This window comes from Vipera berus (assembly GCF_964194415.1).
Source record: "Vipera berus genome assembly, chromosome: 2".
NCBI lineage: Eukaryota > Metazoa > Chordata > Lepidosauria > Squamata > Viperidae > Vipera > Vipera berus.
In genome coordinates this window covers 152,470,113-152,486,035 of record NC_138203.1, presented here as the reverse complement: position 1 = coordinate 152,486,035, position 15,923 = coordinate 152,470,113, and the positions used below count along the sequence as shown (strand labels likewise).

The window sequence follows — 15,923 nt, the reverse complement described above, 5'->3', positions numbered from 1 at the left end:
ATGGTAGTTTGGAATTGATGTATGCAAAGTAGAAATAGCAATAGCATTTAGACTTATATACCGCCTCATAGTGCTTTACAGCCCTCTCTAAGCAGCTTACAGAGTCAGTCTTTTGCCCCCAACAATCTGGGTCCTCATTTTACTGACTTTGGAAGGATGGAAGGCTGAGACAACCTTGAGCCGGTCAGGATTGAATCCCTGGCAGTCAGCAGAATTAGCCTGCAATACTTCACTCTAACCACTGTGCCTCCAGGGCTCTAAATCAGTGTGCTTATGTGGGGGTGTGCCTACGTGGGGGTGGAGATCACTTTGTTCCTACTCTGTTTGTAGCCTTGGCCTTGTGTACTATCATGTTTTGATCTTTTATTCTTTCAGGCGTGGGATCCATGACATGTTCCCTCTGCACTTAGCTGTTCTCTTCGGATTCTCAGACTGTTGTCGTAAGCTACTTTCCTCAGGTAAGTTTTCTGTTGGTGTGGCGGGGGGGGGGTGATTCCTAAGGAGACAGCCTTTTTTCTAAAATGTGGCTGAATTCAGAGCAAGCCAACCGTGAATGCTTAAAAAAAATAGGAACTGGCTTGAATTTATTACCTAGCAGTTGGCAAACGTTCAGCAATTTTAGCAAGAATCTAAATTCAAGGTGTAAGCCTATAGCTTCAAGGCTGCAGAGGGACTCTTAACTTTTGCATATGACCAGCAAAATCCCCAGTAAAAATTGCATCCAAATTATAGTGTGTAGTATGATGGAAGGAGTAAATTATTAAGTATCTAGTTAACTGCATTTTTTAAATTAATAATTACAAATAAGTATAAATAGGCATTAAATAACATTCACTTTTTATCCTAGCCTGATACTTTTTACAATCCAGCACCTGATTTATCATTTAAAGGCCTAATGTAATCCCCGGTGTAAAAAAAAAAAGTAGCCTAAAGAAAGGTTGCGTTGATTTAATTAGCATTAAAAGAAATAGGTTAAAGTGATTTAGTTATGTGGAGGAAATAAATGGGGATTGAATCCAAAACCAAATAGACTGAGAGGAAGAGGAAGATGGAAAAAGTTCTGGTTGGATGGAATTGATGAGATCATAAAAAGAAAGGTAGAAAGTTTAAGGAACGCAAGACAGTATATGAAATAGCCTACGAGTAGGCAACCTTGACTCTCTTATGACTCGTGGACTTCAACTCCCAGAATTCCTGAGCCAGCCATGCTGAATTCTGGGAGTTGAAGTCCACGAGTCATAAAAGAGCCAAGGTTGCCTACCCCTGGCACAAGAACAGAAAGTTACGGAGAGAGATCAGAAACAGTGTTGGTAGAAATTAGATCATTTATATTTCCTATTCTTATCTCCTGTATTTTATTTTTTTAGCTTACTATACCTTTCTACGTTTTCCATTACATTTTTTTTATCCCCAAAGGGACTAGCATAATATGTATGTATGAAGCGTGGCTTTCCTCCATATAGAAAAGATTGGTTGATGATTTCAGTAAGCTTAATTCCAGAATCATAATTTCCATGGTATCTGCGGCAGAGTCAATGGTAAATTAATCCCATTTACCAATCACCACTCACTTTCTTCTGATTCTCAGGTCAGTTGTACAGCATTGTCTCCTCACTCAGCAACGAGCATGTGCTGTCTGCAGGCTTTGATATCAATACGCCAGATAACCTCGGGAGGACCTGCCTCCATGCTGCTGCTTCCGGAGGGTGAGCAATTAATTTATTGTTATGTGGCAAGACATTCCTTAGGATAACTCTGAAAGAAAGATTCCCATTCTTATTACCTTTAAATTAAGAGAAAGGACAGTTAAATTACAGGTAGTCCTTGACTTACGACTGATTGCTTAGCCACCATTCAGAGTTACGATGAACCACTCCCAGGGAATTTATAACCCAGTTTCAAAGTCCTGATGGCTTCACACACACACACACCCATCACATCACCTCATTTCAGCCACTCGACCAATGGCCCACATTTATGGCTGCTTGCAACATCTCACAGAAACATCACCAATTTTATAACATTTTCTGCAAAACCAATCCCTAGCGAACATTTGGTTTGCTTTAACGACTGCTGCAAAAAAGGTTGTAAAATTGGGTCAGTGACATGGATGATGCATTTTATGACCATCAAGTAGTATCTCTAGAAGAGCATCTGTATGGGGTTGACCATTTCTGTCCAGTTGGAGAAAAATAGCTTTGGAGAATAACGAATTCTTGGAATACTACTGTAGTCAGGTGGAGACAATTCTCTGTGAGCAAAGCAAATATTAGGCTAATCTTTATTTGCATACAGTAATATTAATTAATATTGCATTGCCTTTCGGAGAGGTAAATTAATTTCCCCATGCCATATCATCTTCCACTGTTACTACATCGTGCAGTAAAAGATTAAGAAATGCAGCTGGCATCTTTCTCCATCTCCACCTTTCCCTTCTAGACTGGGCACGACTGGTACATGGAGGGCATTTGTTGGGTTATCATTTAATGTTTGGAACTGAGACAAATTCTCAGCCTATCACTTCATCTGGACAAAAACCCGCAATGTTATTCAGAGATATCTTCTTTACCCTTTGGCTTCTCTATAGGAATGTTGAATGTCTTAACTTGCTGTTGAGCAGCGGAGCTGACTTGAGGAGGAGAGATAAGTTTGGAAGGTAAATATAGTACATGGTCTCTCTGAGACCCTGGGTGAGAAAGAAATGTCCAAGATTAAAAAGCCATGTTGCTAGGCCTCCTTGAGAATGAATTTAAAGATATAAGTGGTTCTGTTAAAATGGTATTGAGATTGAGGTGCTCACTTACATGTATTTTTCTATCTGGTTGACCCTCAATGCTATGCTTTTGGGAGTTGGATAATTGAATTTGGGGTAATATTTTTATTGTATGTTGCTTTTTAGTTTGCTGGTGTAACACAGTGGTAGCAGCCATGGCAATTTTGGGATGCAATGTCTGCTTTAAAGATGGCAGGACTAGAATTTAAGCCCCTCTTGACTCATAGACTGAATTCTGGATCTGTTAAAATGGCATTTGTAAAACAATCTGTAAAGACCGCTTTGAGAATAAAACTCTACAATTGTGCAATGCTTTTTTGTATCAGAGCAGTTTTAAAAAGCAATGAAGAGGATTCAGACTTCTCATTCCTTCCATTTGTTACTTGGCTAGACTTGGGATATAGGAATATAGCCAGCCGTACCAACAGGCTGAAAAATAGCTTTTATCCATGGGCTGTTAGGCTTTTAAATGGGACATAATCTTATGCAGAATTGACTTGGAAGGCCGGTGTGTGGTGTAGTTGGTTCACATGGTGTGGTAGGATGGAGGGTTTGTTGTCACTGTGTGTTGGGGGGAGAGAGCGCGGTGGGAGGCTCAGCTAATCTCAATGTACACATGTTGTACTTTGACAATAAAGGTTTATTATTATTTATTATTATTTTGGTTGAGTAGCTGCTTCAATCTGGCCCTGTTGTCTTCTAATCTGGATCATGAACTGCCTCTGCGTTGGTGAACTGGTGTAACCTTCTTATATGTCACATAAGAACAGTATCTGAAACTCCTTTCCTGCTTTTTTTTATTATCCAGGACTCCTTTGCACTATGCAGCCGCGAATGGCAGCTATCAGTGTACGGTGACACTAGTCACTGCCGGAGCCAGTATTAATGAAGCTGACTGTAAAGGCTGCACCCCCTTACATTATGCTGCTGCTTCAGACACTTACAGGAGGTAGGGAGAAAAAAAGAAAAGGATATGCCTCACCTGGGTGCAATTAGTTTCAATTTTCTTATCAGAGAATCCTTCTGTGGAATTATCTCACTCTGTTTCCTGGCACCTGGAAATAGATAGGATTGTGGAAACAATTCAACGCAAATGCCCATACTAAGAAATACTGTGAATCAAGGAATCGGTGTATATGTTCTTACTTAGCTATTTAGAACAAAGGAGGTCTTCAGTTTTCCATCTGTCTGAAATATAATGCCTGTAGTCTCACATTAATATGTTTAGAAGTCTAAACTCTGAAATCTAAATCAAGCTCTAAATTACTTCGGTTTAAAAATAAAATAAGTTTGAGGCTGTTATGACTAGACTTCCTGCTTTTAAATCATTCAAAGAAAGGTCAGCCTTGATTCTCACTGTGTTTCTTGGAATGTATTCACCAGACAGGTCAAACTCATGACGTCACATGACGTGCAGCTTATTGGGACAGTTTTGCCATTGCCGGCAATGGGGTGGGTGCGGCTTCCGGATGACACGTCCAGCCCACGGGCCGACAGTTTGACACCCCTGGTATACTCCATCTTAATGTCTACAAGCCTTTTCCTTGTATAGTAAGGAAGGCAGAAGCCGATGATAAACTTCTGTTAGTTTAATCTCATTTGGGTAACTCTTAATTTTTGGCGTGATTCATCTACGTGAAGGGTGCAGTTTAGTAATCCATTAAGCTATTGTTGTGCTCATCATTCCTGATCTATTATGTATTTAACAAATTCTCATATCCGATTATTATAGAATAATTTTTGTAATAGATTCTAAAATGCAGAGTTTTACTGGATAATGTAGACCTGGGCATTTTACAGCCCGCAGACCACATCCAGCCTCCAAGCGGCCCCAATCCATCCCGCAGTGGCAGCGGCGGGGCATCAGTGTGGTTGAGGGGTTGGCAGGGTGGAGCGGCAGGGTGGGGGCCCTCCATAAGAGTCTCAGTTTCTCATGTGGTCCCTTGAGAAAATCAATTGCCTACCCATGAAATAACACATACACACATTCTGTGTATGTTGGCGAAAGTAATCTAGGTTTCTGTTCTTGCAGAGCTGAGACTCATTCAGGAAACAGCCATGACACTGATGAAGAGCCACTGAAAGAGTCACGACTGAAGGAGGCCATCTTGTGAGTAGCTCATCCGAACTCTCTTGGTTATCCGTTGAATAAACTTGGTTATTTCTTTTCTCCACATTACTTTTAATGCAACACGTTGATGTTTTATGTTAGAGAACATTCATCTTCTCGAGATTCCATCAAAGTAACCCACATTGTTCAGCATTCAGCTTGTGTTAAATGGGGATAGAAAATGAGCTCTCCAGATGTTCTTTCCTTCCTCAACTTACAAAACAATTCTAAACAGATACTTTTTATTTTTATAAATGCCCAATGTGTGTGCCTCACATTTTTCTTGAATGGATTTAAATCGTCTGTGTTTTATATGTGATATAAGAGAAAACAGTCTCCTCCTCCTCCTCCTCCTCCTCCTCCTCCTCCTCCTCCTCCTCCTCCTTACATGGAAGGAGCTACTGTGTCTTCTTTTTTGTGGTTTATGTGAAAGGGGTTTATAATATAGTGACCATAACAAATCTGGATTTCCACAGAATTTTTAGAGCTTTTATATGCATCTGATGCTTGGGTTCATTGAATTATATTTATTTCAGTTGTTTAGAGTTCTTACTGGATAATGGTGCTGACCCCTCTCTCCGAGACAAACAGGGATACACTGCTGTCCATTACGCAGCTGCCTATGGCAACCGACAGAACCTTGAGTTGGTAAGTCTGAACTAAAGCTTGGACAGTTGGACTTTGAAAGTGAGAAAACTTCTGTGGACACTTGAAAGGGTCATACTTTTCTCTGTTGATGATTATTATATGGCTGAATTCTTGTAGAGCATTGGGAAGTGTTGAGATTAGAGACAAGTGTAGTCATATTGAAATACAGAAATTGGGTGGCTAAATAAACTCTCATCAGCTGCTAGACAGTAATCTCCAAGAATGCAGATAGACTCCTTTTTTCCCAGACAACTTCCAGATAAAGCATTATGCTTTACATAGAAAGATGTGTACATTGCTCAGGGCTTTTTTTCTCATAGAACGCTCAGAACGGAGTTCCGGCACCTTTTTTGGATGGAACCTTATAGGGTAGGCAAGGCGGGTTGTATGACATGTGTGAGTTCCGGCACCTTTTTCTTTTACAAAAAAAGCACTGACATTGCTATGTACTTTATTGCTCTTCTTGTCTTCGTGTTTAGATGTGCTTCTGCATACATTTCCATTCCTTCATCATTATACTGTTAATTTTACTTTTTGTACACACGCACACATACACAAACACACACACACTTTTTACTTGCTCTCAGCCCTGTAAAATTAATAACATTATTAGTAGTTGTTATAATAATAATAATAATAATAATAATAATAATAATAATAATAATAATAATAATAATAATAATAATAATAATAATAATAATTTTATTTGTATACCGCCCTTCTCCCGAAGGACTCAGGGCGGTGAACAGGGCAAACATATAAAAGTACAAAGATACAAAAGTTAAAAAAGAATTAAACGAAATGCCCAAGCTAAAACAATAAGTAAATATATTTAAAACAACAATAAAATCCCAACCCATCCCCCATCAGGCCAGGCCGGCTTGTTCGAACAAATAAGTCTTCAGATCACGTCGGAAGGAGCGAAGATGCTTGTTAAGCCACTAAAACATTGTTCATACCTATGCATCCTAAGAAATCTAAAAAATATATTCTTTTCTCTCATTTGAAATAGCTTGTGTTTTGACTTTTCTTTTTTTAAAATTCTACGTTATTAAATTTCTACCAAGAACAAAAATTTTAAAAAATATAAAATTTTGGAAAAAAGATAGGGAAGGGCAAAGTACAAGGAATAAATGAAAAGGGGGGGGAGAAAAAATGAAAAAAATAATTTCCAATTTTTTTCAATACAGTTACAATTATAAAATACATTAACTTTTTGATCTGAAATTCAATAATACACAGCATTTCTGTAATCATAATTCTAATCAAATTCCAGAACTAATATAGCATTTCTTTTGGTGTCAAGCAAAAATTCTAAAAGTAGTTTCCATGTAGACACAAAACTAGATATTGTCTTTTCGTAGTTAGTTTTGTCACTTCACCAATTCCATTTCACCATCCATTCCTCCATTGTGGGAATTTGTAGATCTTTCCATCTCTGCATGCAAATATCTCTCTGCTATTATCATATGTAAAAACATAGTTCCCTGTTTTTCCCCTAACTGCTTATGCAACATGCCTAGAAGAAAGAAATCTGGTTTCAATTTTACACTTACTTTAAAAAAATGTTCTGAATTAAAATACACATCTGATCTCAATAACCCTTATTTTTTTAATATGTCCATCAAAAGTGATAAAAGTTTCCTTTGGATTGCTTAAATTTCTAACATACTGCCTATTTGATACACCATTATATCAGTTTTAAATTTTTAAAACCATTCTTTTCCCTTTTTGGTCCAGAAAGAATGTTGACTCACCAAGTGGAATTCTCCTATCCTGTTACTCAGAAAATCTCACTTTAGATATAAATGAATTACATCCCAAAAGGACTTTAAAAAGTTTGTGCAAATGTTGTGTCCACATAAGCTGCATCATAGCTGTGAGCTAGATTGGAATCTCTCAATTCCCAAGCATTCAACTCACAAGTTGACCACAAAAACCTTAGTTCCTGCAGCGTTCTGGAGTGCAAGTAGGCAATCTCATGTCTCCCCTTCATCTGGAAAGATGGTGCAGGCCAGAATTCGTCATCTGGCTGCTGATTGTTACCACAATGCTGTCCCCGCCCCTTCAGAGACATTTGGTTCACCGTAGATCTTCATTTGCAAGCCTCAATGTGGAGACTTGCAATGGAAAAACATTTCCTGCAGTTTGTATAGTAAGGCATTTGGAAAATATACAGTAGTCCTCGACGTACGACCTCAATTGAGCCCCAGACCCTGTTGCTAAGCAAGACATTTTTTAGTGAGTTCTGCCCCATTTTACGGCCTTTCTTGCCACATTTGTTAAGTGAATCATTTCAGTTGTTACGTTAGTAACATAGTTAAAGTGAGTCTGGCTTCCCCAGTGGCTTTGCTTGTCAGAATGTTGCAAAAGGGGATCACATGACCCCAGGACACTGCAGTCGTCATAAATATATGCCTGTTGCGAAGCATCTGAATTTTGATCACGTGACCATGGGGAATGTAACGGTCATAAGTGTGAAAGATGGTCACAAGTCACTTTTTTCAGTGCCGTTGTAACTTGAAATGGTCACTAAATGAACTGTTGCAAGTTGAGGACTACCTGTATTTATTTTTTCCTAGACAACGATTACAGAGTAATGTTTTATACTGTATATTAAAAAGCCTTCAGAAATACAGCAAAGTAATTTATTTATAATGTGCTACTGAAGTACCTTGGGAAAATGCTTTCATGATCAGGAATTAAATTTTAGGTACTTAGAAACAAGTTGTCAGAAGCTTTGTACCTTGCTCCTAAATTAAAAACCTATCTCATCATATTCTTTTTTTTTTATCCCATTTATATCCCGCCCTTCTCCGAAGACTCAAGGCGGCTTACAACCTAAGAAGCACAAATCAATGTGCTTAGCAATAGCCTTCGTTCTATGTATATGCCTGCTTATTAGGGCTTTTGCCCCCCCCCAAGCGGCATTTTTACAAAGTCAGCTTATTGCCCCCAACAATCTGGGTCCTCATTTTACCTACCTGGAAGGATGGAAGGCTGAGTCAACCTTGAGCCTGGTGGGACTCGAACCTGCACTAATTGCAGGCAGCTGGTGTTACTTAAGGAGGCATTAGCCCACTGTTCCACCAAGGCTCTTTTAATAATAACAGTAATTTGGGGGAACACATATAATTCCTAGACTTAAGGAAATGATATAGGTTCTTTAGTCATTATTCCCAGAGGTTCTTCCCATACGTTAAATAAATAAATCTCAGGGGTTCTAAGAGCTAGATTGTTGAAGCATTTGTATGGTTGAAATTAGATTCCAAGCTTTTTCATTTCAGCTCCTGGAAATGTCGTTTAACTGCCTAGACGATGTGGAAAGCACCATTCCAGTCAGCCCTTTGCACTTAGCTGTAAGTCTCATTATTATAAAGCCATATTGGGTACAGTTGGGACAAATTTAATTACAGTAATTACCATTCGAATGTCAATGTTACATTTCTTGCAGTGAGGAAAGGGGACCTAAACTGTAGGTCTGCATCATTACATTAAATTCCTCTTGATCTATGGCTTCCCTTAAATCAGTCTGTCTGTTGATGTGCTTTCAGGCCTATAATGGTCACTGTGAAGCCCTGAAGACACTTGCCGAAACCCTGGTGAACCTGGATGTGCGGGACCACAAAGGGCGGACAGCTTTGTATCTTGCCACGGAAAGGGGCTCTACAGAATGCGTGGAGGTGCTCACCAGCCATGGTGCTTCTGCTCTTGTGAAGGAGAAAAAGAAGAAGTGGACACCGCTCCATGCTGCTGGTATGAGCATGTCTTATTTCCTGTTGAGAGGCTGGGATTCTTTCTCTTGGTTGCTCTTGCAAAGAGACTTGGGGCATCCACTGAGTCTTTAAAGAAATGACAGCTGTTAAGAAGCAGGAAGTCCTGTTCATTATATTCTCCTTTTATTTCTTACAGCTGCCTATGGGAACACAGATTCCCTACATCTTCTCATTGACAGTGGAGAGAGAGTCGACATCACTGATGTCATGGACATCCATGGACAGTAAGTCTCCAGCTATAGATATCTACTTATTTGGTCTACAAGTCATTCCAGTGGCCAGCAGGAGTGGGCTTGATCCTTACAAATTCCAGTTTGCGGTACAAATCCAAAGCAGGACTGCATCTACTGCCAGCTGGGCTCTGAATGTGTCTAGGCAGTTAAGGACTGGAGAGCCAGCTGAACCCCAGTGCAGACTAAAGAGTTCTTGCTCATTTGGGAGTGGACTTCTGCATAGAAGAGAAACACCTGAAATACATTTCCCTTTGAATATCAGTCAGGTTTGCAGTTTGCAAGTCTTTTTAGATCCAGCGTTGAAGTTGGGGAGTTGAGTAGCATCAGTGGAAAAGAGGGGATTTTTAAAAATACTTGCTGTCAGTAAATTCCTTTTCTTAGAGAGGAGACAGATGGCTTTGGTGATTTATGTGCTTGTAATCCCACAGCTTATTATTATGATATGCTTTTTATGGAGTGACCCTTCAAACTATTCAAGAAATTTCATCTGGCCTGGGATAAAGAGCACAGGTAGTGAATGATGCCTCCATATTCAAACAGTTTCACAGCTTGCCTCCAGTGATTAATTCAAAGTTTGTGCAAGGGTGTATGTCTTATGTGGTCAAAGAGCAAAAAACTGATACGGCTGCCTCTTCTTAAACAGCCTGCTCAACACTCCATGATTACCAACAGGCAACTTTTGTGCATCTTCCCATAGGGACATCAGATCTGTAGAATATATTTTTTTATTTCCATGATGGGGCAAAAAGTATTAGCAGCGTTAAAGACAGACCTCTCTATTTCACTGTTTGTTTATTATTTAATTTATTTGCTTAATTGAAGCTTAAATTTGTTTATTTAGGTCTTTTAATAGTAATAGTTTTAGTAAGTTTTATTTTCTAATTATTTTAAAATGTCCTATTTTGTTGTTTGAACCATTTCACTGTCTATTTTAATTGTATTTCTCCAAGGAGCAGATGGCATACAAATATTCTGAATAAATTAAAGTCTTTCTTTTTAACTTATTTAGAAACTGTCATGATCAGATTTGATTCCTAGCAGTTGATTTGTGCTTTAGATTGTAAGCCGCCCTGAGTCTTCGGAGAAGGGCGGGATATAAATGGGATTAAAAAAAAAATTAAAATATAATTACAAATAGAACATCATTAAAACCTCAAATGTAGCTCTGTACAAACCTGGCTCCAAGTCTAACTCCAAATTGTAGAAGTTAAGCCTGCAAAACTTTACAGGAGAAGTCAGTTTTTACAACGTTTCAAAAAAAAATTCAAGAGAGGGTATGCGGTACTAAATAAGTGTATTGGAGCACCATAAGAGTACTAAAAAATGGGCAAAAGGAATATTTAGCTCTCTGAAAATCTCAGGAAAGAATACGTTTCAGTGAAAATAATATGAGCAGATGATAGAGGTAATCTTAAGCTATGTCCCTCTGCTTGATCCACAAGAAGGTGTCCTAATGAATTCAAATATGTGCACTTGGTGTTTTTTTTAGAATTTTGAGCTTGGTTTGTTCTGTTAACCATCATTTTTAAAGCAAAATCCTTTCTACTTGCTATCTATAATGAAAAAAATCCCTAGAACTGGGAACCCAACTTGTTTCTATAGAAGAAGATGCACAGAAATAAGCTTTCTTTAGTGCAAAGCTACAGCTGGAAGCTTTCTTAGTATATTCCATCCAAATGGCTTTTCCATTTCTGCTATTTTTTTTTCTTCTTTCTAAAATTGGCAATAACAGCTAGAAGCTTTCTTTTTGACCTGTGAGAATTGAACTGCCGAACTGCCGGCAGCTGGCAGTCAGCAAAATTAGCCTGCAATATTGCATTCTAACCACTGCGCCACCAGTGCCTGACCTATTCTGGATTTTCTCACAGGACCCCATTGATGTTGGCAATCATGAATGGCCACGTAGATTGTGTCCATCTCTTACTAGAGAAGGGATCCACAGTGGATGCAGCAGACAGAAGAGGCAGGACTGCACTGCACCGGGGGGTAAGTGGAGGAATTGTTTCTAGAGTCTTAGGTTATTAAATTAGCTCTACGTTGAATTGATCGAACAAGATCCTGAAATAGTTTTATAGTCGTGGATGTGAAAAATTAGATATTCAGATATTGGAGCATAGTGAGCAAATCATTGTCTGCTCCTCATCTTTGAATTGTCACACTTGCCACTGATTCCAGAGAGTGTGCTTGGGATTTGGTATACTGTACAGGTATTCCTCACTTCCCAATCATTTGTTCTGTGATCGAAGTTACAACATTGCTCTGAAAAAAAATAATTTCATTTGTAACCTTTGCAGCATCCTTCAGTCATGCAATTGCCTATAGTCGGTACAGGTTGTCCTGTGTCTGACCTGTGTTTCCCCCCCCCCCTTTATTCCATTTTTGCAGAGCAGAGAGATAGAAGATAAATCTCTTTCTTGAAACAGATTTCAAGATAGTAAACTGCTCTTCTACCCATCAAAAGCAGTGCAATCACTGGCAGCCAAAGAAGGGTCGGGCAAAGGAGAGACTGTCTACCAAAATTGCTTGCTTTTTTCCTCCCTCCCCTTTCTCTTGCCACAAAATGGAAGAGAATGGAGAAAGGGGGATTTCAAGTCCATGAGTGGGTGGTATACTGCATCCATGGCTCCCTGCCTCAGCTGTGGCACGATCACATTGCTTTTGATGTGTGCAAGACTGTAAGCAGACATTCCAAAGGGGGTGGGGGGTGGGGGTGGGGGTAGAAGCAAACAAGAATCAAATGTGTGAAACAACAAGAGTAGTCTTGTCTCCTTCCTGCCAGAAAGCACAGTTGCGGTCATGTGATTTCCTATTAGCTATTGCTTTACTTAGTGGTGGATTTGCCAATCCCAGTTAAGGTCATTAAGCAAGGACTACCTGTATGAAGATTGTAAACATGCTTGTGCTGGAAAGGAATAGTTAGGCAAAAGAAATGCTAGTTGGGCAGCATCAGTTTTCGTACGAAAAAAATAAAAGTTTTTATTGTTTATAGTGCAAGACGTATTGTTATTATTACGTGGTACCTGGATTACAAGACTGAAATACTTTGACCATGTCATGTGTGCAAAATCATTGGAGAAGTTAATGATGCTAGGGATGGTTAGTGGAACAAGGAGAAAGAGCAAGCAAAAAGCATGCTGGCTTGATAGCATCAAAACTGATACAAAGATGAATTTCCAACAACTGAAAGGAGCTGTGCTCGACAGAGTAGCGTGGAGAGCACTTACCTATAAAGTCACCAAGAGTCGGACAGGACTGAAATATTAAAACAACAACTTGGAATTATTGAATAAAGAAAATATTTTGACTGCCTGCTTTGCAAGTCTTATTTCCACTTGTGATAGATACTTTTTTTTCATTGCTTGCTGTTCTTTTTTTGTAGGCTGTTACTGGCTGTGAAGACTGCCTTGCAGCACTGCTGGACCATGATGCCTTTGTATTGTGTCGGGATTTCAAGGGCCGGACCCCGATCCATTTTGCCTCGGTGTGTGGGCATTCTGAAATCCTGAGGACCTTGCTGCAGGCAGCGCTCTCTACTGACCCTCTGGACTCTGTAGTGGACTATAGTGGCTATTCACCAATGCACTGGGCTTCATACAGTGGTAAGAAATGTAGAAACTCATGCATACATTCCTTCGTTGTTTTCTTGTGCCAGGGAGAGACTACCATAAGATCTGTCCAGTTAAATCACTGCTACAACACTTGGCAAAGTTAATTGCTATAATATGACATGATGGTTGCAGCAGAAGACTGTGATGGCTAAAACTATGGATGTTCAACAGTTTTATGCAACCTGTTTACCTGAAAGGTGATTACATCTCCAACAGATTCAGTGGCTCAATAGATTGTAGGATAGATCTTTCCTTCTCAGAGTCATCTGTCAAGATCTTTAGATTACTTGTGGCAAATATCTTATGGCTGGATTCCCAGGTGCTGTGGGATGTATGTTTATAGGACATTGCCAGTGTGGATGGTGTCCACATTTTCTGCCTACAGGAGGGCAAAATAGAGAGTTCTCCCAAGCCTTCCAAAAATCCTACTTAAAATTTTCCCTCATGCCCAAAAGGAATCCTGTGTGGGTCACCTATGGCTGATGGGACACTCATGTTCTAGACCAGGGGTGTCAAACTGCCGGCACATGGGCTGGACACATCATCCGGAAGCCACCCCATTGCCGGCAATGCCAAAACTCCCAATAGGTTGCACGGCGTCACATGATGTCGTGAGTTTGACATGTCTGTTCTAGATTGTATCTTGTTCATACTGGCTTTGGTGGATGAAGATTGAACACCGCTCCTCTTCAGTATAATGATCTTTTCAGCTGTTTTATTGCAGGAGAATTCAGTGGTGGTGGGTAAATTGTCTTTCTGGCAAGCATATTTGCTATCCCTGATTTCTCATTCTGGATCATCTGATAAACATTTCCAGAAACTCTGTGGGTTCTTTCAAAACATAACTTAAAATTCTTATGAGGGAATAACATAAATTGTTTTTTATTATTATTATTGTTATTGTTGTTGTTATTATTATTTTTATTATTATTATTATTATCATTATCATCATTATCATCATCATTATCATCATCATCATAAGCTTTATTTTTTGCATTAAATCATACAATTCATGTATTGATTTTGATTAATTTGTAGTTCCTTACTTCAATTCGGAAAATTTTTCTTGCTCTAGAGTAGTGTTCTGAAAGGTATCTGACCTTACTGAACTTTTCTTTGTCAGGATTTATATATCATGTTAAAGCAAAAATCTTGCCTTAATATAGAAGGTGAAAAAACATGCAGCTGACTCCCATTCTATCTTTATCAACAAACCCAACAACACTGATTTCTGCATTTCAGTGTAACTTAAATAAACCTGCAGGTATCGCCAAATACTTGCAAACAAGCCAGGACTCATAAATCAACTCCAAACTTCACTTAAAATCTGACTTCTAATCATACCTGGCCATTTAGAAGCACTTCATTATAACTCTGGTTTGAATGGTGTTGAAGTGTCAAATTCCTGATTATTGTAATGCTTAGATGGAAGAAGCAACAGTGCTTCAGCAAAGTATCTCTGTGTTTGGGTGCATGTCTTGCATTCAAACTTGAATTTATTATGCCAATTTTTTCCTGTTATGATATGTAAACGCCGCCTTTGCTACAGACTGTCTCATTTAATTCAAGATTCAAAAAGATATGGCTGTTAATTTCCAATTTCAGCCTGTGTTAAAGCTGCCTGAATATCTGAAAGATTTTTTAAAAAACAGCTCACACATAGAAATCCTAGATTTTGCCTATAAAAATGCCATGGAGTTAGAAGGTGATCTAATAAATTCTTTTCTCCCTTTCCAGGGCATGAAGATTGTCTTGAATTGTTACTTGAACACAATCCATTTGCATACCTAGAAGGAAACCCTTTTACTCCATTGCACTGTGCAGTGTAAGTCTTGGTAGATCATGGAGATTTAAGTGTATGTTTGTGCAAAAGCATTAGGATCTGCCATTTTTAGCAAACAAGAGGTGGATTTTGCTTTTCAAGTAGAGTTTGAAACTGTCTCTCAAAATTGCAGTCTTACATTGTGTATGTATAAAACCTCTCTTGGTATCTCACCTTTTTAAGATTTTAAGATTTTTAAGATTCTATAAAATTACAGATGACAGAGTGAATTCTACAAAGCAAAATGCCAGCTTGGAATATCAGCTTTCTTTCCATGAGTACCTCTGAGCCTCAAATGGACTACACAAGTCTTAAAATAAAATAAAATTAGCTGTTACATCCAGCCCAGACTATCACAAGAAATGCACTTGCCCAGAAATGAAGTCAAAAGATAAGGGAACAATTTACCACTTTGCTTTCTAGTACAGAAGTCATTTTCTACCTGCTATGCTAGCCATACTGTGTTTTTTGTAATTTTATATTCTATAGAAATACTAGCTGCATATCCTAACCCAGGGGTAGGCAACCTTGGCTCTTTTATGACTCGCGGACTTCAACTCCCAGAATTCCTGAGCCAGCATAGCTGGCTCAGGAATTCTGGGAGTTGAAGTCCGCGAGTCATAAAAGAGCCAAGGTTGCCGACCCCTGTCCTAACCTTACTAGTTCCAGTTTATTCTAGTAGGTAGCATAGCCAGAAGCTGGACATTTTAACACAACACAATTGAAATCTCCAAGAGATCCAAGAAAATATGCAACTTTTAAAAGGATAAGTTTGGGACTTTTTCCTCATGGACATTAACAACATTGAGAAATCCTTGAGCGAAAAAGACACTTAGAGCTACTTGACAAACATTCCAGAGAAGAAAGGGATTTTATTCCATGAAGACAAGCAGGAAGGAGTGACTTAAACTTAATGAGTCAGTTGGTATTAGGATGGATTTTTATCAATCTGA

At 38.9% G+C, this 15,923-nt stretch overlaps 1 protein-coding gene across 1 annotated transcript in view; it reads left to right on the top strand.

Annotated features, from left to right (window-relative positions):
- The window catches only part of ANKRD52 (ankyrin repeat domain 52), a 73,714-nt gene that overhangs the window by 41,363 nt on the left and 16,428 nt on the right, over positions 1–15,923 (top strand). The window contains exons 11-22 of the mRNA XM_081319920.1: positions 376–458; positions 1,589–1,706; positions 2,588–2,656; positions 3,582–3,722; positions 4,806–4,883; positions 5,420–5,531; positions 8,819–8,890; positions 9,086–9,287; positions 9,444–9,531; positions 11,409–11,526; positions 12,920–13,139; positions 14,886–14,973. Of these exons, the coding sequence (XP_081176046.1) occupies positions 376–458; positions 1,589–1,706; positions 2,588–2,656; positions 3,582–3,722; positions 4,806–4,883; positions 5,420–5,531; positions 8,819–8,890; positions 9,086–9,287; positions 9,444–9,531; positions 11,409–11,526; positions 12,920–13,139; positions 14,886–14,973 (1,389 nt within the window). The remainder of the gene's footprint in view (positions 1–375; positions 459–1,588; positions 1,707–2,587; positions 2,657–3,581; positions 3,723–4,805; positions 4,884–5,419; positions 5,532–8,818; positions 8,891–9,085; positions 9,288–9,443; positions 9,532–11,408; positions 11,527–12,919; positions 13,140–14,885; positions 14,974–15,923) is intronic.